We start from the raw sequence: 25,284 nt of genomic DNA on the forward strand, positions 1-25,284 counted from the left end.
AGGGAAGAGAAGCAGACCACCGAGCGGCCAATGCTCATATTTAACCCTGAGTCAGCTGCCAGTTGCACATTCTGGAACTTGCAATCCCGCTTTGGAAAGTAAAAAGCAAATAGCCAAGCACATGAATTCAGTGATGAAAAATGAATGCACCTCTCAAGCCACATGTATCAAAGAATGGTAATGTATTTGTTTCTAGATGATACTGTCACATCGTAATACGCTAAAGACCCAGCCCCCCCTCCCTCCCACACACATTCGAAAGGAAAAGCAAGAGGTTAGAGGTCAGCAGTGTCACTGGACTATTTATAGAGGAGACGCGGTAGAGGTTATAGTGTCGCGCTGCCCTGTATGAAAGCTGGTGTGTAGAGTAGAACCGCTAGCGGGCAATCGTGACGACGGCCATTCCCTGCCCCTCCCCCTCCCCCGAGGGGTGTATCCTGCCAGAGGACAGATGTTTGTGCACCAACAAAGTAAATAATGCACCCCCTGCCGAAACAGTGTGTGACCTGCAGGACATACTTTTCAATGTCAGCAACATATCTCATTCGGTTAATGCACCTGCTGAAACAAACGTGTGACCTGTGCAGAGTGTGATGGTCCTGAGATGTGCAGTGTGGCGACTCAGATGTGCAGTGCGAGGGTTATCTCCTTGGACTCAGCCCCATTAGCTGCAGTCAGCTTTAAGTTACATAAATATTTACACATGCTTTCCCACCAAGGTGTTGCCTCAAATGTGCTACTTGCATACCTTGAATCTATCTCTGGGGTTAAAGAAACGTGAACGTTTTGAGCTGCTACCCTCAGCAAACCAACAGAGAATTGAAATGTTAAGTAAATTACCTTATTAAAAGCCTCTCCCTTCTGCCAAATTGGAGATTCCTATGCTTAATCCTGCTAGGAATGCATCCTGCCAGTTGACATCATTTCAAGCCTGATGGCAAGGCCTCTGGGATCACAGCTGAAGGCCTCCAGCTCTAATGGCCGGGCTAAATGTACACGCATCACCACCGTGTTGTGGTTTGCAAAAGTCTGAAGATAAAGGCTTGTGTGTGACTCTGCATCTCTTGGACGAGGGCTGATCCTTAAACAGGAGGGGTGACCTTAGTGCACGCACATGCTCTGCGTCCTGCACCGAGGTCAGTTGTTGGCGCCAGTTGGGTAAAGGGGCGGGACTTCGCCATCTCACATTGTCGTACCACGTGTACTAGTGCCCGACTAAAGGGGTGCCATCCGTGTGTAATCCTGAGTAAAACTGCAGAATTCCTACCCTCGTCTTGCCTAAGCGCCTCTCATCTTTATTTTCTTTAAAGCGCATGTGATGTGATGCTTTAATTAATAAGATGGGCTTTATCTCCTTTAAAGACAATATGAAATAAACAAAGAAAGCACGGTATGACAGCAAGGCTAAACATATGTCAGCATGTACTGGCCCTGCAGCAATCCAGGAAGAAAGTGACACGTGAGAAGGAGAAGCAGGGAAAGGATAATACACCTGTGCTCCATAATCTATTAGGGCCAAAAACCAATACCATGGTTGTTATGGTGGCCTTAGTTCTTGGACATTCAGGCAATCAAGGTCTATTAACAAACAGCATGTTTAATGCTAGGAGTTTTAACCTCAAGTGGAAGGGCAATTACATGGCTCTGAATGGAAAACACGGATGATGCCACAGGCGTCTCATCATATTGCATGGGGCCTATGGGCCGATACCCATCACCAACAAAATAAAGAACCAAACCTTCTCCCTCCACTACTAGAATAACAGCTGCAACTCACGTGATGGAGACAGGGGTTTGAGGCAGCAAAACTGAAAGAAAGTGGATTCCCCAGAGCGGTGTTCCCTCGCCAGGTCCCGCTCTCCAGACAGGGATGACGCACTCCCCTCTTGGGAACAGGAGCCCGGTTCTGAGGGTTACACTACTCTGGCCAAAGCTGCGTCAGCCTGCAGACGCCGGCGCTGCTGACGTTTACACCCGAAAACAAAGCCCCTGCAATACGAGCGCTTACTCCTTTCCTATATATTTATTTTCTGTCTGCTCGGCTGGGCAAACCACACCACAGGTAATGCGGGCACTTGTCAGGAAAATGTTTATTAAAGACCGCGCCCACACCAAAATCAGTGCAGGCACACCCCTAAAGCCAGCCCTGTACCTTTAACTTGGCAATGCAGCAGTTAGAAGCTCGCTCGCGGTTTCGTGCGGGAAAGTGCCCAAAACACTGCGCATGCGCAGAGTGTTCTTGGCCGCGTCTCCGGCAAGTGACGTCAGGCGGGCGCACGCACTTCTGCGCAGGCGCAGAGTGTTCTTGGCCGCGTCTCCGGTCACCGCCTGCTAATGACGTACAAGAGGTAATGGACGGCACTGGAGTCCCTGGCCGTTCCTTGCCGCGTCGCCCCCGCCCGCCGTAGCAGCACTCGAGCCCCTGGCCGCATCGCACCCGTCCATCCACTGGGAGCCAGGCAGAAGGAGCCCGCAAGAAAAGAGCCTGGTGAGGTAAGGGGGGGGGGGTGTTTATGCAGTGTGTGTACGCGTGGGTGTGCGTGTGTGTATGCAGTGTGTGTGTGTATGTGCGCGTGGGTCTGCGTGTGTGTATGCAGTGTGTGTATGCCTGTGTATTATGCCTGTGTATTATGCCTGTGTATTATGCCTGTGTATGTGCGCATGCGTGAGTGTAGAGTGTTTGCGCAAGGGAATGTGGACAGGAGAGGGGCACGGCGCCCTGCGCGCTCACGAGGTGAAAACTGAGCTACTCTGCGCTCGTGCACCCTTCCTGTCCACATTCCCAAAAACGGATCACAATAGTTGTCGAAGCAGACTCTGCTATCAATGCTTCGCATTGAAGCAGGTCGTGCTTCGACCTAAAAACAAAGGCTTTCTGACGTGCACGGTAGGCTTATGGCCTCCGACGTCCTGTGCGGTCAACTAGTTTCAGCCAGGCCTTTTCTTCTACTGGCTTTCGTCAGGACCTTATATGTGTAGGGTGTTACAGGGGTTTGTATGAGTTTGTCAGTGCCCTGTTTGTAAAGCACACGCTTCGGTGCTTATATGTGCAAGAGGTGTTTCCTCTCGAGTTGTACACCTGATTTTAGCGAACAACTCAGCATCTAGCTCAGCCGGGGGCCAGGACCATGTGCACTTGCGCGATGTCGCTGGGCCCGCAATGAACCTGTTGTCCGGGCAGAGGCTCTGTGAGTAGAGCCAGTTGTCCTGCCTGAGCTCGCAGAGATCCGTGGATCAAACACCAAGCCTCATAAAATAACAATTGCAGTCCTCCTAATTTATTTATGGAGATCCCATTGTTGCTGTAAGGAAAACACAGCACAAGAGTCTTGAGACTAGCTGAGGACCCAAACGGAATCTCAAAATGTAAATGTTTTAAATATGGGAAAAAACAGTAGGTTGAAACTCACGCATGATTTTCCCAGGATTTCCAAACTTCTTAGGCGTGTATCTCAAATGGTGTAGTGTACTAACTGGATCTTGTGCCCTTGTCATACACTGCTTATGCCTTCACATATTTCTTCAGTCGTGTCATGTTAAATTACATCATTGATGGCAACATTGATTATATTTAATTATCAATATTGTTGAAATTACTAGTCTAAGTTGCATTTATATAGCGCTTACTACCCCTGACGAGGCGTTAAGATAAATCAATGTACAGTGAGGATTGGGCTTTGTTAACTAGGAGTAATACACCAGCCTAGATCAAAGGTTGGGCACATGTGTAAGCTTTCAAAAGGTGAGAAGGCAATTGGATATTTCAAAAGTGAAGCACTTTTGATGGATGTCATTGTCTTTTTACTTGTATTCACTTCTATTGTGTTAGGTGGTCATGGTGCGGTGTGTGCAGGGCCTGGCCACATGCGGAGGCTTGGGCATTGTGGTGTTGTGGGCCTAGCCCCACATGCTACTAAATAACTGCCACAGACACTGTGGGTATAGTTAATTAACTGGGCACAAGCACATGCACCCCGTCCCTTTTATTAGCAGGGCCATGTCACGTGTGACGCCTGTGATGGATGGGTGTGGGGTGCATGTGTGTCCACTCCACGTGGGCCCCGGACTAAGTGCCTGCTGAGTCACTATAACGTGTCCAGCATGACACTACATTCCTCCCAAACTTTATTCAAAATGAAACAAAGTCCAACTTCTGGAAACAAACTATGAATATAGGACACCATACAGTCTCTTGGTCCTGAGAGTCAGGTAACAGGACAATAGTAGGCAGGTGGAGCTGGGAGCACCAGAGCAACTTGGCACACGTCCATAATTTAATCAGCGTCTACTGGGCACGAATGATGCGTCAATGGAGTCCAGATTCCTTGGCAGCCTGTCCGTGAGATCAATGTCCTCTCACACACTGCTGGATGAACTTGTGTGCTCTGGCGGTGATGCTGGTGGTGTCTGTCAACTAAACGATGGTGCATCAGGAGCGTCAGTGGATCTTCACTTGAGGTACCTGGGCATTACGATGACCAGTCTGCCAGGGCTGGAATGGAGTTGATCACATTCACTACGTTATCCTCTGAGGCAGAGGTGCCTCCCGGTACCTTGTCGGTAGATCCACTTCTCGACCATCTTTCATGCGAGAATCCCCAGGTGCAGGAATGTTCTTGAGGCCCTTATGTGGGGCTGCCACGATACTGTGTGAACTGTGCAGGGCTGCTTGTGGGCCGCTGCAGGAACACTGACAGGATCCGGCAACGTTTTTCAGGCAACCGCCCGGGTTGGTGACTTAATGGTCGGTTCGCTTGCCAACAGGACATAGGAGCACATGGACTGTTGGATAGCCCCGGAACACTTGGTCTCTCATTTCGATGGAGGTGCCACAGTCTTGGGGTTGTTCTGCAGGTGCAGGGCTCCACCGCGGTGATGATGTCGCTCCTTGGTTGGATGGGGTGATGCATGTGGCAGTGATGTTGTGGTTGCCATTGAACCTGGGCGACAGGTGGTGACGACTTGCTGGGAGAGAGGATGCCTGGAGGGACTTCGCAGCCACTTATCTTTGTCTTGCTGAGGCGGTTCTTTACCCATGGCATCTGCGGTCAGGAGCAGGGATGCCCCCTGACTTAGACTGCCGACGCTTGGGAATGGACAGTCACACTGGGAAGCGTTGGAGAGAGACACAGTCCGCGCTACCTGCGGCTTACATTTGGTTCTCCCATTGAGCTGTCTCCAGGGATATTGGTCCACCTTGGTGGCTGTTTGGTGTCTCTGGGTGCGCTCTTGTCTTGTGACGGTGCGAGTCCTCGTTCTTCTCCTCTTGTTGGTCTTTCCAGCACACCTGTGTTCGTCAAGTTCTTCATGGTGACGGGATTGTCACTCTTCTTTGTGCGGACCTCTTGCCGTTCTGATCCCTTCCACGGGGTCTTTGCGGTGCTCCTCTACCCGATTGGTGGGTGTGCTTGCGCCTCGAGCCTGTGCCGTTGTGGTGTGCAGGCATGGTTGGAGGGGTCGGTCACTTTGTGTGACGTGCTCCTTGCTTGCTGTGCGATGTGGCATCCGGCCATGTGTCATGTTTTTGGCGCACCTATTGCGGTGGCAGTTTGCCAAGTGGGGTGTGCGACTCCCCGCTTGCCTGTCTTGGGCCACTGGCGTCTCAGTCTTGAGGCAGTGTGAGGAAGGACACTCTTTGCTGGGCTTTGGTGGAACAGTGGAGAAGTGGATGCCCTCCTTGCTGCCTCCAGCATTGCTTCGTCTCTATGGAGATGTTGCTGTCTCCCAGACGCCTGCCCGTACTGTCAAGGTCGCAGGTGTGGCCTTCTGCACACCTCTGACCTCGTGCACTCCGTCATCTCCTTGGGCACCCTCTTCTGGCACTTGGTGTGCCCGTGTTGTAACTTGCGGTGGTGTCCGTTCACCACTAGGGACATGCAGTGCACTCTTGACGCTTGCAGTGGCATCAGACAGCCACGAGGGGGCATGCACAGTGCACGTTCTTCTTGATCCTTTTGTGGGGGTTGCTTTCGATTCCATTACCTTCGCTGGACCTTGCTTGGTCACTTGACGCTTCTCTTAGCTGGTTTTTTGTGTCTTGGGTCTCTGCTGTGGGTACACAGTCTCTCTCTCGGCTGGCGGTCTCTTCTCTTTGGCTAATGCTCCTTGAGCCTTCTCTGATAGACTGCGGCTCGGGCTGCTTTCCTCCTCTTCTCCTTGGAAGTTGCTTTCCTTAGACTTTGCTACGTTTAGTGTCACTACCTTGGCTGCGGTAGCTTTAGACTTTGTAGGGCTCTCTCAGGGGTATAACAGTCTCTTCTCTTTGTCCTGGAGCAGGGCAGTTCAAGCAGGGACATTGCAGGCTGTGCTTTCCTTTACTTTGTCCAGCGCAGCGAAGACTGTCATGCCGTGTGCGCTCTTCATCTGGGACTGTCTTTTTGAAGGGAAGTTTGTTTAACAATTGCTGTGCTTGATTTGCCAGTTACAAAGAATATTGCTTGTACGGGGGCACTTAAGTCACCATTTTATGCAGGCCACGACAGCTCTTCTGAGGCAATGGGGTCTTTCCATTGTAAAGTGCTCCCTTTTCATGGGTGCAGTAGCCACCGATGGCCACTAGGTGGCACTGCAGGTGATTTCTGGGAGGCCGGGCAGTACTCTTCGTGCTGCAGGCATGCTCGACTCTCTCGGGCATTGGAGGCCTAGTTATGGGGGCCGCAAAAGCTCTCTATCACACTGTATGGCCTTGTGGCTCAGGCAGGCACAGTGCAGGAAGGTGTTGGAGTGGCAGGGGGTACACAGCGCTTGTACAGTAGGGCTGTTCGGAACACTTTTACTATGTTCTTTTTTAATTTATTTACATTTTTACAGTCCTTTGTTGATGATGCAGGTGCCTGGTGCGGTGCGGCGAACCAGCCGCTAGCTGGTGCTGCGGTCTTTTCTCCAAGGGTCGTGGCATTCATTCCTCCTGCTGCGGCCTTGGAGATGGCCAGGGCTCAAGTCCTAAAAAAAGAAGTGGGGGGACTCTCCAAGTTAGGTGGTGTCACAGGAAGTGACATCACGGCAGGAAGTGACATCACACCAGGAAGTGACATCACGGCAGGAAGTGACATTGTGGCAGGAAGTGACATCACATGTGCAGCAGATCTATCATTTGCATGTTTCACAAAATTTAACAATTGAAGCTGCTCAGTACTTAGGCCTGTGACTTAAGGTCCCTGTATGGAGGAATTTAGAGCCCAAATGTGGATGAAGTTTGGCGTACAACTACATTAGTCAAGCCATCAAGTGCTGTAAGCGAGGCATACTAAAACATGGAATGCCAAATTTTCAGGATGCTTATGTGTAAGGCTCCCCATTTTCACAGATTTTTTACAGATACAGACAGAAAATGTGTTTTCTGTCTGCATTTATTTTTTTAAATGGATAAATACGAAAAATTGTCCCACTTTTAAGTGACTCTCCGTGCTGTCTTTCATGAATTATAGGCCAGCAGCTGGACAGCATGGAAAATTGTAACACCTCGTATTATTTCTCTTCAGTTCTTCTTTCTCACCTCTCTACATTTACCTCCTCGCTGCATTTCACTCGCCACATTATTTCTAGTCTCACTGGCAGATTTACGAGGCTCTTGCGCCAATATTGCGTCACTTTTCCCATGTTAAAAGTGATGCAAAAGTGGCGCAAGGGTCTTGTAAATCTACACCACAGTTTTTTATTCCTCGCTCCATAAATCTCTTGACTACACCTACCTCCTCGATGAATTTCCCTCCTCTTTTTATTTCCCTCGTCGTTGTATTTCTCCCCCCAACCCCGCTCCTGCCACAGATTCCTTGCTTTCTATTCTTCAGCTCCCTTGGTGGTGGCTCTACCCAGGCTCACGCCCTCTACTTCAGGCCCAGGGTCGGATTGGGATCACAATTCGGCCCGGGCACTCCCAAATAAAGTGGCCCACTTTCCCAGAACGTCCCTTTCATGAATCACCATCTGGTTAGTCTCCTAAGACTTATTTTTTTGAGAAATGTTTGGTAAATTAAATAATTTGATGCTTCTAGAACCATTGAGATTAGCATAACTAGAAGCTCTGCATGCTGGCGAGGAGAAATAAAATAGCCTAGGGCCACAACACTTGATCTGGCTAGGGTTGCCACCTGGATGGTACCAAACAGACGAAAATCACCCAAAGCCGGTATTTTTTCATCTTACAGGTATGAACTTTAAGTAGTAAATGTAAGGCGAAAGCACTTTAAAATGTGTTCTAAATGTGTTCTAAAGATGGCTTAATACTCTGTGACTGATAGTTAAACTAAAAAAGAAAAGCTGAAAAAATGTTACAATGGAATAGGGACTTTTTTTTATAGTTCTATAGTTTTTTTAGTTCTCTTTAATTATCATTGTCCAGCCTTTGCAGAATCTGTCTGTTTGTTTCTTGTTTTTTTTTGTAGTTTTATATAGTGTGAACTTGGCTTGAAATCATTAAAGCAATTTACATGATCGCCAGTTACATCATACAAGATTATGCTAATACATTATACAAGATTAAATTAATTTTTAGGGTCGAGCCTGTGAGAGAATGCCCTAGCTATTGTTCACAAAAAGGACTTGTAGCCCGGGCATTGCTTACTATTTGTACGTTTGATGCCACTCTTCTTTACAGGCTCCCTAATTAGCCAGACCAGGCCACACATTATTTCTGGTCATTTCAGTGAAGTAGGGACAAAGGTACGGATTGATTCAAGCCAATCTATGACTATCTGCTGCTCACGACTGAGTGATATACTTTTTCTCTTCCCCTCCAACTTCCCCTGCCTGCAGCCCCCTCCAAATCGTTTGCACTTTTTTTCTTGCTTTTTAAATTTTCAACATGGTACAAGGCAGAGAGAGTTTTTTTTAAAGTTTCAGTTGCGGCCCTGGGCTTGAAAATATACGAAAACTCTGTAATATTGTTATTCTCAAACAGTGGAAAGAAGTCCACTGACATCTTTCTCTCATGTTTCCCCAGCGGTATAAGCGATATAAGTGAGTACTGCTGGGGCACTCATGTTACTGGTGTAGCAATATCCCTGCCCTGCTCACGGCTGCAGAGAACAGAATCTGAAAATGTGCTGGGAGAAGCCCCCTTCTGTGCCCCAATGTCTTCTTTTTAAATGCAAAGGGCTGATGTGTTATGTATTTGTTTCTAATGTTATCCATGACTGAACGTTCTTGAAACCCGCAATCCTAAAAAAAAATACATTTTTTAAAACTTTGTACCCCACTTTTCAAGAAGTGCAAATTACACAGACCCTTCAAAAGCAACTCTCAGAAAGTCAGGAATACCCCTCCTTTGTTTGCATCAAATATCTTCTAAAAACACAGGGAAGCCTTTTCTGTGGCTGCAGAACACCCTTTCTGTTTGACAGCAGAGAAGTCTCTGATAATTAAATTTAGGAAGCTTGTTTTACAGGAGCTCATGATTTACAGGTGATGCTCTGTTCATGATATAATACTCTATTCATCTTTACTCTATTACCTATAATCAGGGGCCCATCTGGTTTTGCCACATGTGTGCACTTGCTTTGTGTTTCGCTGACATTTTCCTGTACTGCATTGTTCATTTAACTCTTGTTAATGTTAATTTACAGCACTGACACTGTTCCACTCAGTGCTTTCTGTACTTTTATAGACACACATTTTGTGCGGTGCCATATCCAGTCTTTAAGCACCCCCCAACAAGGCCTAAAAGACACTGGGGCTGAGGTTACAACACCTGGCTGCTAGGAAGGCTGCTTCTCTTACCCCCTCCCAGCACACAATAGCCTGAGGTGAGAATGGCACAAAGGCCACAAGTCAACCCCACCCCGCGCGTATTCACACCCTCCTTTATTGCCCCCATAACCTGAACCTTGTGGAGAAGTGTGGCTCACTGGTTAGAGGAGGCAGACCCTGAAGCAGAGGTCAGACCCGGGACCAGGGTTCAATTCCCGACGCGGCAGGGTCTTGAGCCCAAATATCCACGGACTCGATAAATCTCGTTTCGGTGCCTACTCGAATCACAGGTTCACACTCTGCAGCTCTGGGCATTAGCCTGCTTAATCTCCACTATGGCCCCCCGCGGCGGGATGCCTGGCTTTCACCTTGGGGAAGCCAGGACGGGTTCCCAAGGCAAGCGCCGAGATGCCTACGGGTAATCGAGCGCTATATAAGAACGCATAATAATAATAATAATAATAAGACCAAGGCCCAGCAGGGGATGACTCTGCTTCTTGCCAGGCAGGCCCCACGAGGCAGGGGGCAGAGGCAAGAATTCCCCAAAGGGCAGAGCAACACCGGGTCCCCAGCCTCAAAAACAGCAGGTCAGGAGAGAACCGTGATGCTGGCGCCTCATTAGAGAGCCGTGGCATGGCGGGGATTAGGGATGACTGTAAAATTCTCTTGGGCCAGTTTGCAGAGGCCCAAATAAAACGGCCCACAGGTGCCACTGTGCCCATCGGCCAATGTCCGAGTGCCTTCCTTCCCAATCCGACCCTGTTCAGGCCTAAATCTCTTCACATGAAATCGGAATATTTTCAAAGGTTTTATTGTTGTGCCGAGGGTCTGCAGCGCAAACAGAAAGCGCCCTTTTTTTTTCAGTTCCAGCAAGGTGACTGCTCCGGGGAATGATGGATTTCCTGCAGCGCTGGCAGTTTATCACCTGTTTATTTAAGCGTCACCGTGTATATCTATGCGATCAGAGAAAGTCGTCTGCAGGGCGCATTCAAGTTTTACATAGCTGTTTGGGTTTTTCCCGTTCCATTCTTTCCTCAAAACGGAGCTTCAAAGTATTGCTAGATATACAGATGCAGGGGCTTTAAGGAGTGAAAAAAAACAACAAAACCTCATTCACAACCAAATGGTCTATTAAAGACCTGTGAAGGGCTCGGGTGCGGCTGTGTGTGCGCCCGCGAAGCTGTCTCCTCCCGGACTGCGCACACGACGGGGAGGGGGGGGGACAAGTAACTCACCATCTTAGATGGTCATGCTTTTGAGCAGGGGGGATGGCATCCCCCCTGTAAAACAAGTGGGGGGACGCCGTCCACCCACGTGGTCCTCCGACTCGAGCCCTGGAGATGGCAGAGCAGCAGGGCAGGGCTCTTGGCGCAGGAGTCTTCGTGCCCGCAGCGGACTCCAGTCATGTTGTCGGGAGCAGCCCAGCAGCGGCGCTGCCGGCTTTGGTACTGTTTGCGCAAGGCTCTGCTCTCTGCCAGGTGCAGCCTCGGCCCTCTTCCTCGCTGACAGGGTGCGCACCACGCTGGCAGGTGGCATCCTTCTCGCTCATGGGGCCAACTGCAGGCGCTGGGTGACGCTGCACGCCAGTGCGGTTGGGCAGCTTGTCTTCTGCTTACCTTAAAACCGGTTGAGGCTGCCACATACACTTAGCCAATAAGTGTTACTTCTTCAATTGAGTGGGCAGTGTCTTACAGTGCGGGCTTATTCTTCCCCCCTTGCTAGTGTAGTGCCACCTTAATTTATCCTCTGCAGACGTTGCGGTATGGCCGTGCCACTGTTTGTTTGTTACTGCCTCGCTGTGTATTGCTGAGAGGCGCTTATTATGCCGGGGTAAACTGGTGTCAGGTGGGGGCTGCTTGCAGATGCCTCATCATGCGGGGGCAATGTGTAGATGGTACCTGGTCATACCTGAAGGGTTAAGCGCGCTCTCCCCGTCAATGGCGCTGCTTCTCACCACATTCTCTTCTCTGCGCTGCCTTCTTCACCCAAAACATCAGCAGGCGGGCAGGAGTAGGGAGGCCAGGGGTCACCTTCTATGTGGGGTGATGTGCTCGCTTTCACAGGGCAGGCTGTGGTGGCAGGCGAGGACTCGATTTCCTCCGGGCAGGCAATAACAGCGGTGCTCTTGCAGAGTTGTCCTCCACAACTTATATCCGCCGATAGCACCGTGTGTGGGGGAGGATAGAAACAGGCTGATTGTTCTCTTTGAGGAACATTAGGGTCTCTTTCCTAGGCCCACATGCTACTAAATAACTAACACAGACACCATGGTTATAGTTAATTAAGTGGGCACGAGTACGTGCAAGTGGGCCCTTTTATTAGTAGGGTCACGTTTCTCGTGACGCCTGTGATGGATGAGAGTGTGGTGCATGTGTGTCTACTCCCACGCGTGGCTAACTCACTAAGTGTCTGCTGAGACACTATAATGTGTTTAGCGCAACACTACAGGTGTAAGGTCTTAACATAGGGCAAGCCCACTGCCCAACCCATATTGTATATTCGATGGTGGGTCTGGTGTGACACCGGACTTTCCAAAGAACCTCAAGTGTGTATGTCTAAAATCTGTGCAAACTGGGGGTTGGCTGCAGACGCTGGCCACAGGCTAAGCCCTGTGTCAGACTTGTCTTAAGTATGACTAAAAATTGTGTCCAGTGGAGGTTTGATGTTTGCTGAGGGTTAGGTGCAAGGCCATGTTGGAATCTAAGGACTGAGTCCAAGTCCTGATTGGATGCAGGAACTGGCCAGGAGCTATTACTGAGATGTCAGCTCCTCTCTGAACCCCACCGTCTTCAACGTCTACATGACCCCACTCGCAGCCATCCTCAGGAATTATGGACTCAACATCGTCTCCTAAGCCAACGATGCCCAGCTGATCCTCTCCAATGAACCCACAGCCACCAGAATCAACTTCCACTGCAGAATGACGGTCGTCAACACCTGGATGAAAGACAGTTGCCTCAAACTCAACTAGGACAAGACTGAAGTCCTCATCCTGGAACCCACCCTTTCAACGTGGGACAAATCCTGGTGGCCGGCTGCACTAGGACCCCCTCTACACCCACGGACCACTCACGAAACCTCAGCATCATACCGGACCCCTCACTCACAATGAAGGGCCAGCTCAATGCCACCTTCTCATCGTGCTTCCACACGCTTCACCTGTTTCGAAAGACTTTCAGATGGATCCCCACTGAATCCAGAAATATGGTCACCCATGCGCTATTTAGCAGCAGACTTGACTACAGCAATGCACTCTACGCTGGCGTCATCAAGTAACTCCTCAGGAAACTACAGAACGTTCAACACGCCTTAGTCAGACTGGTCCTCCACATCCCCCGCCTCTGCCACTCCACCAAACACCTTCAAGAACTCCACTGGCTCCCAGTGAACAAAAGAATCCCTTTCCAGCTCCTCACACGCCTACAAAGCCCTCCACGATACAGGACTTGCATATCTGCCCACTGCCTCTCATTCCATGTACACACCAGACACCTCCGCTCCGCCCAACTGACCCTGGCCACTATCCCACAGATCTGCAAGACCAGAACCGGAGGAAGATTCTTCTCCTACCTTGCCGCCAAGACCTGGATCACCCTGCCTCTCCACCTCAGTCAATCCCCATTGCTGACGCAATTCAGGAAGGATCTCAAGACCTGGCTCTTTGACTGAACCCTGGCACCCAAATGGGTAAGCAAGATAGCACCTCTTTTGCCTTATCCAGAAGATTTAAGGCATAATGTGAACAATAATTTCTATACTCCTGCAAGTATATACATGTTAAAATGCTGTACTTAGGCAGGCCTCCTTACAAATACCTTGTACCTCAAATCTAATGGGTTAGGCAAAAGAGTGGCCAGCCGATGCACAGAGATAAATTAACGAATAAATCCCGACCACCATACCTCTTAAGATGCGATAGAAGAGGAAGTAATGGAAACACCTATGGCTGACTTGTTCACAGGAGAAAAATTAACTGCTATAAGAATTGAAGGTCATACTGGGTAGTAATAACCACTAGGTTTCAATTATAGAAGGTGGATTTGGGATCTGAAATGGACAGTTGGACAGCACGAGGCAGGCCTTGAGAAACTAGAGTAATAATAGGCAAATGTGCAGACTACTATTTATTTTAAGCTGTGCCATCCCACTATAGTTAGACTAAAGATGATGGTTGAAATGTATGACCGCTCTCGATAGCCTTGCGTTTGAGACTTCTGGAGCTCCCCAAATTACAAGGATGGGAAATATTAGAGTAGTGTTCCAACACCTCTTGTTGTCTCTAATTAGGGGAGATGAAGATGCAACCTGACTGGAAGTTTGTAAAACATCATGTCTTCCGATGGAGGGTCTGAAGGGAAAATCTGGAATCTGGAACTGTTCTGGTCGAACTGGGATCTTTGAACTAGAAGGAAGATTTCTCTGTAAGGATTATACGGTATTGATATTCCTGACCTAACCAGAACCACTCAACCCAAGGGGGCAGATCAAAAATGTAAAAAAAAAAGAGTTGCTGACAGTGGGCAGAGCTACATCCCTCTGATATCTGGTGCAACTTTGCAAACACAGAAACCGCCTAAATTACACTTACATTAACTCTCAAGTGGCAAAAGAATTTTTGGCAGATAAAAAATTAAATTTTGACATCGAGTAGTTGACTGGGGAACTAGAGCTGATCCTGAAAGAAACCATGATCAGTGTCCGGAAGACTTGGCCTGATACCCAAGAGAATGCTGGGCATTCATAACAGTGAATTTGTCGATGTTGATTGTTCCCCTTCCCCAATCTTTTTATCTTTGCTGTACTGTATATCTCGCAGAGCACGTTGGTTCTAATAGAATAATAGCTAGATCTTTAACGGTTGAGATGTTCTATTATTCAACAAGTAATGTAATATGTGGTCATACTTTAAGAGATTGATCTGTCGACACTCAGTCTTTTCTACTTGAGATTAAAGCCATAAAGCTGATTTATAAACATATTTATTGTATTTTCTGTCAAGTGTCCCTTTATCATGGGTGTCACATGGGTGATTCCTTTTGGGTATGCTGTCTTTAATTAAGCGTTGATTCTATCCCACTTACCCTGTCAAATTCTGTTTTTATTTCATTTTAATTTCTGGAATGCTGGAGGTCAAGTGATATTATCTGTATGTAAGAAACCAAATCCTTGCTTGGCCCTATAACAGCTTTTCTTCTAAGCATTGCTTATGGTCCTGTGCTGGATGAAAGAACACACAGGGAGTTTATGCTCATGTAAATATCATATTATTTTTCACTCTTTCCAGAGGTGGAGATGTTTGCCAAGAGGAACCCTAAACAATTGCTACGGCGCCTGGAAACTCACTTGAACCAGCATCCGAATGGAATGGTATGGACGGTCGATGGCTGGCCGCAGCACCCATCACCCTCCTCAGGTGCACGCAGCCCTAGTCTGAACACTAATGGCAGGAACATCAAGCAGCTGGACTTCACTGGGGTTTGTGACTTACAGGTGGATCTTGAAGGAGAAGACCGGCTTGTCTAGAGGAAGAAAAGGGAAATCTCTGACCCCGTTCTGAAGAGTTCAGGGAGGTCTGATCCACAAAGATGTTTCCCTCACCCCATTTGTTGGACTGTCTTTGCACATGGGTTGCATCTTTCTGGAAGCAGCATGGTGCTGCTTGTGAAGTGAGAAGACACCTGCCATGTTCCAGGCAGGAGAGCAGATAGACATGAATAGGGCTAGAGACAGTTTCAAGGCACTATGATAAAAGGGCATTCTTACCTTGATTTTGCACTTCGCCACACAGGACCTTTGCAGTGTGTGGTTATTAGGCTTACTGAGAAAAGGGTTAACTTGAGGGACAACTGTGCAGTGGAATGGGTCATTTAGTGATTCCTGTCAGTCTGTATTTAACAAGGAGACCGTAGTAGCTTCAATTGTAGGCAGAGCTCAAGTGAAAATATGAACATTGGGCCACACTTTGCTAGGTACATCGAACCCCCAGGTTACTGCATTTTTGGTAGTTTTCACCGCAACCGCAATCATCTTGGAAGTAACCTTGACACGCATCTTCTCCCCTTTAGTCATCCTGCAACACTTATGAGAATTTTGCCGTAAACACTTCATTAATTTAAATCTTCTAAATGCTCTTCCGTTAGCAGTCAGTGTTTCTCCTCACTGGTTCTCCAGTCATACAGAAATGACACAAGACTTACTGACTATATAGAATTTTGTTACAACAATATACAGAAATACTAATTTATTGTACTTGCAAACAATAGCTTTTGTTCTGTGTGACAAATTGTGATAAACGTGCGCAATAGATGCCAATGAGGGAACGGCATATAGAGCTCTCAGAACTCTTAGCAGGTGCTACATGGTGGTGTTTTCAGAATTAGATCATTTGCACATTCATTGTTCGGTATCCTGCATGACATTCACTGCAACAATGTTGCTGTCGGCAAGCTTTGTAGATGTCTTTGCAGATAGGGCAGTGATGAAATGCTTGTAGACACTATCACCCACATAAGTGAGCCAAATGTAGCGAGAGGCAAAGATTGGGGAAGGGCATACGTCCTAAAATCCCGTACTGTTGTGAGAGGTGATCAGAAGCAAAGAATGGATGGAGACTTTACCGCTGTACGTAATGCCAACATGGAGAGACCTCAACTCAAATTTCACTCCTGAATTAAATCCTCCAGACATGCCAAAGATGGGCACAGGCTTAGAGATTTTTTTTTTCTTATTCTGAGTTAATGCTATATCTTTGGAAGGTGCATTGCTGTTGACCATACCATGGGTACAATGTAGGCCGCCCACTTTATGAATTAACGCTTATAAACCAACCCTTTACTTGAAATATCAGTCTTCTAGTTAATTCACGTTCAGAGGACGGCTTTGGTGGTTAAGAACTGTGCTGTCCTGCAATATTCAACAGCCGAGTTGTTTTAGGAATTGCCTGCTGCCCACCACTTGTCTGTGCGGAGGAATCAAGAGACTGAATAGGATTTTAATCCGAAAAATATGAAACTGAGTGTGTACTAAGCTAAAGGAAAATTTTGTGAAGCTAAAATGAGACCGAGAAATAAAGCAAATAAATACGTAAAATTATGCCGCTCGTACCATTGTGCTGTATTCTTTTTTTTTTTATTTATCTTTTTATTAATGAAAAACAAAGAAAACCAACAGTGGGTGCCGCACAGTATGAAACAAAAGAGATGTACATACATATATTGCAAGGTAGACGGATAACTACAAAGGATAGAGCGGAGCCATGGATTTTAACAAGCGTGCAGCCAGGAAGAGCGCAGTACACAATCAAAGCCCAGGTAATCCGATACAGCCCACAAACCCCTCTACCCAGAGAAACCAGGATCGTCATGAAGATAAGCAATTTCGAGTGGCGGGAGAAATGAGCTGCAACAAACATCGGGGCTGAAACAATGGCCGCAGCCAGCACGCAACAATGAGACGCAACACCTTACAAAGTTCATCTCATACAGTAATCCGTCCACCCACCAAACAGGATTGCTCGTTAGTACAGCCCCCAATATCAGGATTCGAACAGGATCTTGGAATAAAAAAAAACAAAAAAAACCACCTACTCTACATAAACCCCTTCCCCCCATCCTGCACCCCTGCATGTAGCTTTCGCCAGTCCCCAACTAGCAGTGTGCCTGTCGCCCCATCTAACTATGATAACTAAAAATAGTAAATGGAGGAGGACTGCCGTCTTATGGGCCCCTGGTCCCCCCTAACCCCCGCCAGATCCAAGCCTTCCCCCGTATCCCGAACCATCTATCTATGAAAGAACCTCGTGCAAAACAGGGGAAGCATTAAACACCGCCCACCCTCCCATAATCACAATGGTAGCATTGTGCTGTATTCTTAATAAAGATTCATGAATGCCACTTTTAAAATGCTCATTACATGAATGATTTTTTTTGGGGCACAAAACAGCTTCATGTTACCTTTCTGGACTGCAGTCTCACCTTTTCTTATAATGTTCAGTTAGCAAAAGCAGATCATGTCTACTCTAGGAAAATTATTGCAATTGAAAATTCCCAAATGTATATTTAAAGAAAGTGGTTGTATGAAACATAACATTACAATAATTTACCATACAGTAACTAAAAATGGGAATCGCCTCTTGATTTTAAAAGAACTTCAAAGCTGCAAGTTCTTAGTTTATTCCAGTCACTAGACTTCTGATTAACATAGGTATATGTGTGCAAGGCGTTTTGGCTTTTGGTTTTATACATTACATAAAACCAGTGATGAATTATAGACATACTCCATCTCGATCTTTTTGCTGTAAATTTTGGTAATGAATGAATATAAAAGCATTGATTTTGCCTACATTTTCTTTAAAGGCAAGTGGAATTTAGTTCTTCCTGTACTCTACCATGGGATTGTTATAAACACTACATATCTCCACCAAAGCCTTGGATCATAGTACACTACAAAAGAAAATCGTGTTTTCTCTCTTGACCACGAGTCTATTCAAAAGCTTTTTTAATTTATTTTTTATTTTTATAAAAGCCAATGAAACCATAACAAATATTTATTAAGAAGCAAGTCTCAAACGTTTAATTCCGGACTTAAAAAAGGTAAACATTTCACAGAAAGTAGGCAAATATAGGGGGTATAGGCTCACTGAGCGAAAAGCTGCACTGTCTGGAAGTCCGACAGGCTGACCTATTCCAGAGTGCACTGCCTTGCCGGGTAAAATGCAGTTCATTCTATCTTTCCATGAATGAAATGAAATGAAAGTGGGATTATTATTGCGCGACTTAGCCCGGAGGCATCAAGGCGCGTGGAATTAGAATTAGAGTGGGAGAACGAGACATTTCTTTTTTCAAAATTCAATCCGCCTGTATTTAAAAACACCACCATTTAACACATTTGAGTGTTGGCCATTTTCTCAACAGTTTTTTCCTCGAAGGTCTCAGATTTTACTGGAGTTTTTGACACAAGTTCTTTATTTTGTCATGGTTTTTAGATTTTACTTACTTTGAAAAGATGAAGTCAGAAGTACACATGCATTCTCTGTAGCATATAACTTTCCAACAGTGACTTTGTGAAAGACTGACCTTACTGTGTCTAAAGAGGTATTAAAAGTTGTAGGGAGTCTGCATCATAGGCAGAAAATGTGCCTTCTAAGCCCACGTTTGAATCATCGTCACGTCGTACTAATTAAAGTCTCCAAAAAAATGTATAGGAAAAGTTGGAGACCACTGCTTTTTTTCTTGTCTATTGTCCAGAGGAGCCACAAAGCTGAACGTACCTTTTCATCACTTTCAAACCAGGCCATTGATAATATTCAGAACCTTACAGCACAGACCTCCACCTAGGGCTCTGATACCTTTGGTTGCAGACTTGCTGCAGGCAACAAGGGAAGTATTACTGACCACATCTCTTAGCCCAATTTAAAAACTACAAGCGAGGACATACATTTTCTCAGAATGAGTTGTCTAGTGAACTTGATAGTGTCTGTGGTAAAGAAAAGCTACTAAAGAGGTACTTCTTCATTCTTAACAGATGATATAGCTGAAAGATGAATTCATCAAGGCTGCTAATTCCACAGCTTGGGGAATTGTGATGGTTCTTTATTGGAATTCGTACAAGGATTTGTTAAAGATCTGCCTAAAGACATGAGGCAAAACTTCATGGATATTGTTAGTATAGGCTTAGGGGTTTCAGCCTACAGTTTCTGTATTTCGATAGGTGTGCAGCAGATGACATAAACCTATTGATATGTGCTAGGATCCCCATGAAGCGTTCTTTGTGACGGAGTCTAAACGGTCTCAAGCAAAAGGCACTGTAGCAAATTATGAATCTGCCATTCAGAAATGATGCAGTTCACAGCATGAAAACACAAGCTGATTCTCTGAATGCAGTGGGCCTGGAGAGAAGAAAGCAGTACAAAGCTTTAGTTCTTCAGAAAAACGTTTTGCTGCTGGTGTAATCAGTAGTTCTCCTGGCAGCATCTTCACAGCAACAACGACACCAAAAGTCTCACTCTTATCAAAGACCATCTAGAGGCAGTAGCGGGTAACAGCTGCTGGCCTCAGCATTGAAGACCTCGGCTTCAAATATGACTTGCCCATGTAGCCCTCTTTGTTAACCATTCTGGAAGGTGGGAAGTATGTTAAGCCATCTAGAAGTGTGTAAAAAGAAAATGGCAAAATGTGAATTAACTATTGCAACAAGTGGTTATATGCTGCATTTCAAATCACCTTCTTAGAACAATTTTCTCACAAGATCCACCCAAATTTGTCTTGAGAAGGTTGTGCGAACTTTGCTTTCATCAGCAAAAGCTGTTGATTAGATAAGAACCCAAGTCTCACAAGAACAAAGTCATTAACTCAGTGTACTTTGCTATGGAAGAGTTCCTAAGAAGGTTTGCAACCCAAGAACAGCAAACAAGTGGAGGAACAAAGATGCATTCAAGATGCTCGCTTTTGCCCCTATTCTAGCAGTAATAGGTAGGCTGGAATTATGCAACATATTTACAAGACACTCTTCACACCCAGTTCCTCAGAAGGAACAAACTTTTTTAGGCATGCGGTTAAAGACCACTAGTAATAGTTAAAGATCCTACCGTTTGACCTGAAATCAGGGCTAAATATTTCACAAGTACATGGCTAGGACGTACCTTGGAAGCAAAATAATTTTGGTCTACCCTTGTCCGGATGACTGCTGTGGAAATCAAACCTCTCTCAGCAGCATACTCCATGATTTTCAGATTTCAAATGGCCACCATGCAGAGGTTGGGCTGTACATTCATTTTGTTTTGTGTGGCAGTTCTTTATTGCAGTACCAACCGATGTGCAACAATTAGACTGCACCAGCCATCAGAATTGGAACAACAATGCAGAACTCAACACTTAAGACAGCATTGTTGGAAAGTGGTTTATTGGAAGGGGAAAGTATGCACCTACCACTAGCAACAAGGCCACTAACACGGTATAGGGTCCAGTAAAGGTCTCAGTAAATTAGCCTTTTGATCAAACATTTGTAGCGGACATCGAGCAGTCAGGCCTAACTTAGGAGACAGAAATATAAACACCAATATATCAAATAAGTAAGACTCAACACACAAAAATCCCACGCCAATTTATAAAAAAAAAAAGGAAATATTGTTAGGAACATATAGTCTTGAAAATGACAAAAATCCAATTTAGGGAACCGGAGATATAATGTTTTAAAGATTAACCGCTTTATAGTGCTTAAAAACCTATAGCACTGGGACATCTGGTCGTGCTTGACCAGGTTTGAGTCCAACCGCGATGAAGCCCTGGTTGGATACACTCAGCGGGGTGCCCAGTCAAAACTTTACCTCCACTCTTCAAAACTTTTCTGGAGCTTTTTCTTTCGACGTTGCTCGACCCTCCACAACAGGCAGGATTTGGAGAGGGTTCGCCAGCTTGACTTTCAGCGAGGCCTTGGTCAAATCCTTGAAGCCTGGAGCTCCAGAGCTTTTAGCAGGACGAACCTGAAATCCTGTCTGGGTCGAGGTTGAAAGTAGTCAGCTAGACTTGAGTTCAGGTTGGTCACCTCATCGAGCTTTTTCACAAAAGTTCTCCAAACATTAGGATGTGCTTCCTGAAGGTCTCCTTGTAGGTTCAAACTGTCCAAATCACCAATCCATAGGTCTGAAATCTCCTAGATGGTCCCTGGGATGTCTGGACCACAATTCTCACAATGCACCTGGTCAAATCCTTGAAAGTCCACTGGATGTACTCCAGTATGGAGACTCTTGGTAGAGATGATGCAGGTAGGATCTGTTAACCTGTATTTTGCAGGGAGTCCACTCCTTAATCCTTCTTGAAGGATGGCAGAGTCTCCAGGGCTGTAGTACCAGATTGTGCAACAGGCGCAGTCAGAGTGTAGGCCTTTGGATGCAAATCCAGATTACAGCAGGGCAGTCATTCTTTTCTTTGTAGTTTCAGGCAGAAGATCTGAGAGACTATGCAGCTCTCGTATATTTATTCAGCGTTCTGTGGTGACAAGCAGGGGACACCTTTGTTCAATTACATGCAGGGTACCACCCAACAGCAGGACAACTTCCTCCAGAGTGCCATCTTCTTGTCCCACAAAGCACTGCACTTCCAAATTCCAACATGGATGATTTCTCTCCAGAGGAGTAAGAGCTAACTAACCAACCCATGGTGTGGCTCATTTCCATAATTTCTCCTCCCCCTGACATCTGCAAATTCCTGTCTTCTGTCTGCTATATCGCTGGAGCACAGGATGTGGGGGTAGGTACTCTGGCATTCCTTACTTATCTGCTCTCTCTTTGAGCTCAGTTTGATTTACCCAGCCCCCTCTTCTGGACCCCTCCTCCTCTGCTTCAGAGCTCTCGTCATCTGATAACCTCTGCTCCAACCAGGCCACTTATCACATAATCAAAGCAGCCTGCCTAAGCCAGTTAAGGCTGACCAATTAGCAGAGACCACTGGAAAGCTGGATTTTTTCGCTTTCAGAAGAAATATCTTTTAAAAGGCCCCTGCTTATAGGTATGTGCCCTCCCACTCGTTGGACTCCTAAATGGAGACCCCGAGGGTACCTAATATGTAACAATAAGATAGAGTATCACTTTTAAAGTGCCCATACTACCAAAGTCGAGTTTGCACACAATTTTACTTTAAAAGACAGTCTGCAAGGCCTGGCTACCTTTAAAATGACAGCAGGCACACAACAGCGCACATATGCAAGTGCAAGAAATCTGCTGGGCCTCTAAACATTCCTGCCCCATTACATACTAGTAATAATAATAATCTTTATTGCATGATTAATTAAAATCTTTGCAATTTCTCAGTAAAACAAGAAGAAAGGAGTAGTATAAATATAATGATTTTGCAAGCAATTAAAAACACTTTTGGAAAAAAAAAAAGAAAGAAAAAAAAAAAAGGAAACCATGCAGCTAATACAATGCTGTCCATTAGTAGAAAAGGTCCTTTGCAGTCAGTAGTGACTTTAGTTATCTGAAGAAAATGGTCTTAGAATGCGAAAATAAGTCGCAATAGTTCAATTTTAGTTAGTGGCCTCTGGATTTAGGGCCATGTTGGCTATTTTCATAAAGCGCACTAGCCTGCTGGTTAATTGAATATCTTCTCCCTTGAAGCTCATCAGCAGAGCTTGTCTGCAAGTGCGCACACGTCTTTGATTCCAAAGCTGTGTTAGTAGGTTTTTCCGGGCACTATCTAGAGCTTTACAGCTACACAGCAGGTGCAGAACGTCCTCCTTTGCGTTATCACAGAGCCTACACTTGGGGTTACAGTCCAATCGCTTCCAAGGGGGAAGATGTACTTTGGATGGTATTACCCCCATCCTCAACCGTAAAAAGTCTTCCTTCGCTTTCCTTGAAAAGCCGGTGCTGAGATATGGCTGTGATGAGGCGCTGATGTAGCCTTGAATTACAAACCACCCATGGGACCTCTTGGTTAGTGCTGCTTTGTCCTCTTCCAACGAGATTGTTTTAATAGATTTGTTGACAAGGCGCTTGAAGCAATTGTGTGTGCAACTCGAGACCCAAAGATCTTTTAGCACAAGGGAGTTAATAGCTGCTTGGAGGTACACCATTGCGGGGGAGTCCTTGTTTGTTTCCATCTCTTTCCAGAGATGAGCATTCAGGGAGTCTATTTCAGAGTTCTTTACTTTGTACCAGCATTTTACGTAAGCGCCTTTACGTGCAATTTGCTGCTTCTGTAGGCCAAACTCAAGCCTTAGCTGTGCTGGGGAGGTGTATGGCGGGAGCGTGAATAGTATTCGCAACGTTTTGCTGACCACGTTGTCTAAGATAATCTCGTCCTTCCCTCTCATACATTCACTACCATAAGTTATTGACGGCAGCAATTTCGCACGAAATAAGTCTAGCAAGGGGGTTAAGTTTGGGCCCGTTATTTTGTTTTTGATGCTTTTTAATGCAATGGCCAGTGAAATCCCTCTGTTCCTTATTGCTGTTTCTTGTCGCTTGAAGGAGCCATTTGAATAAAAAATTATGCCCAAATACTTGTATTCTTGAACTATTTCCATTTTGTTGTCCTGAAGAGACCATTGAAATACTTGCTTTTTTGATTTTTGGTTTAGTACCATCACCTTCGATTTTTCCGTGTTTACACATAGCCCGTTCTTTCCGGCAAATTTGCTTGTGGTGTTAATGAGGTGTTGCAAGCCTACTGGAGTTTGACTGATTAGTATCAGGTCATCTGCATCTAGCAGGTTGGACAGCGTAAAACTCCCTAGCTTTGGGGCATGGTGGTTGCAGTTATCCAGATCTTTGGAGAGGTCGGACATAAAAAGGTTGAACAGGGTCGGTGCGAGAACGCACCCCTGTTTCAGACCTTTAGTAGTTGTAATTTCTTTGAACAGACAGTTGCCGGCCCCAAGTTTTACTTGGATCCATGTATCTGTGTGTAGCAGCATCAGTAGTTTCAGCAATTTGTGGTCCACTCCCCACCTTGAGAGTTTTGCCCATAGTTTTCCTCTGTCAACGCTGTCAAATGCAGCTGAAAAGTCGATATAGCACACATATAGTGGCTTTTTCTGTTTGATAGTAGCATCTGTCAACAAGGAAAGGGCTAAGATATTTGTCGTGGTGCCCAGATTTGTTTGAAAGCCAGTCTGATTGATGGGGATCAGTTTTTTGCGTGACGCCCATGCTGTTAATTCTTCCAAGAGAAGCCCCGAGAAGTATTTAGCGTCTATATCTATAAGGGCTATGAGCCTATAGTTCTTTGCCTCGTTCTTGTTACCCTTTTTGTAGATTGGGGCAATTATTGAACCCCTCCAGGAGGATGGGAGTTGTTCGGTCCTCCAGGTTTCCACAAAAAGGGGGAGCAGTTGTTCAGCCCAGTAAGTTGGATCTTGCTTGTAGAGGATGGGAGGAATTCCATTTGGACCTGGTGCTCCCGCCTTCCGACCTTTCGCAATTCGACCCTTTAACTGGGCGATTGAGCCTGGGAAGTTAGACTCTTCGACTAGAGGCTTTGGGGCCATCAGGTTTGCTTGACAGAATTTTGGGCTTTGTTGGTTTTTGCATTGCCCTTCGTCATTGAAGTGTTTAAAGAGAAAATCTGCCCATGTGTCCTCAGTAATGTAGGAGTTCACGCCGCGGGCATTCGGATTCTCTATTATATTGATAGTTTTCCAAAATCTTGCGCTGTTGTTTTTTGAATCATACAGCAGTTTGGCCCAAGTTTGTTCAGTGGACTCCTGCTTGATTCGCCACAGGATTTTGTTCTTTTGACACTTTAATGATCTCAGGTTGGTCAATAGGTTGGTATCACTCCAAGGGTTCCGCAGCTCACGGAGTGTTCTATTTATGGCCGTTTTTATTGCCCTTAAATTAAGGAACAGAAGAGTCTGAGATTGTGTTTTTGAGTCACTACTGGTACGGGTAATTGTTTGTTGGCCTGTCCGTATGTCGTTTTCTCGAGAGAGATTGGACTTAACATTCAAACAGCTGAAGGTTTTCAAGAAGGTCTCCCAGGCAGTAATATGACCAACATTCGAGTCTGCAACACTTTCCCAGCACAGCTTTGCTTCTTTTGCTAGTCGCTCCGGGTCATTGATATTGCACTTAATTCTTTTACATTTTGTTGTGGTCAG

General features: G+C 46.0%; 1 protein-coding gene across 2 annotated transcripts in view; it reads left to right on the plus strand.

Moving 5' to 3' along the window:
• The window catches only part of ELMOD3 (ELMO domain containing 3), a 213,786-nt gene extending 197,007 nt beyond the window's left edge, over window positions 1-16,779 (plus strand). For both annotated transcript variants that reach the window (XM_078666748.1, XM_078666747.1), the window contains one exon: window positions 14,972-16,779. In XM_078666748.1, the coding sequence (XP_078522874.1) occupies window positions 14,972-15,210 (239 nt within the window). In that variant the 3' untranslated portion in view covers window positions 15,211-16,779. The remainder of the gene's footprint in view (window positions 1-14,971) is intronic.
• The last annotated feature ends 8,505 nt before the right edge of the window (window positions 16,780-25,284 follow it).

Source organism: Lissotriton helveticus, chromosome 11 (genome assembly GCF_964261635.1).
Source record: "Lissotriton helveticus chromosome 11, aLisHel1.1, whole genome shotgun sequence".
Lineage (NCBI taxonomy): Eukaryota > Metazoa > Chordata > Amphibia > Caudata > Salamandridae > Lissotriton > Lissotriton helveticus.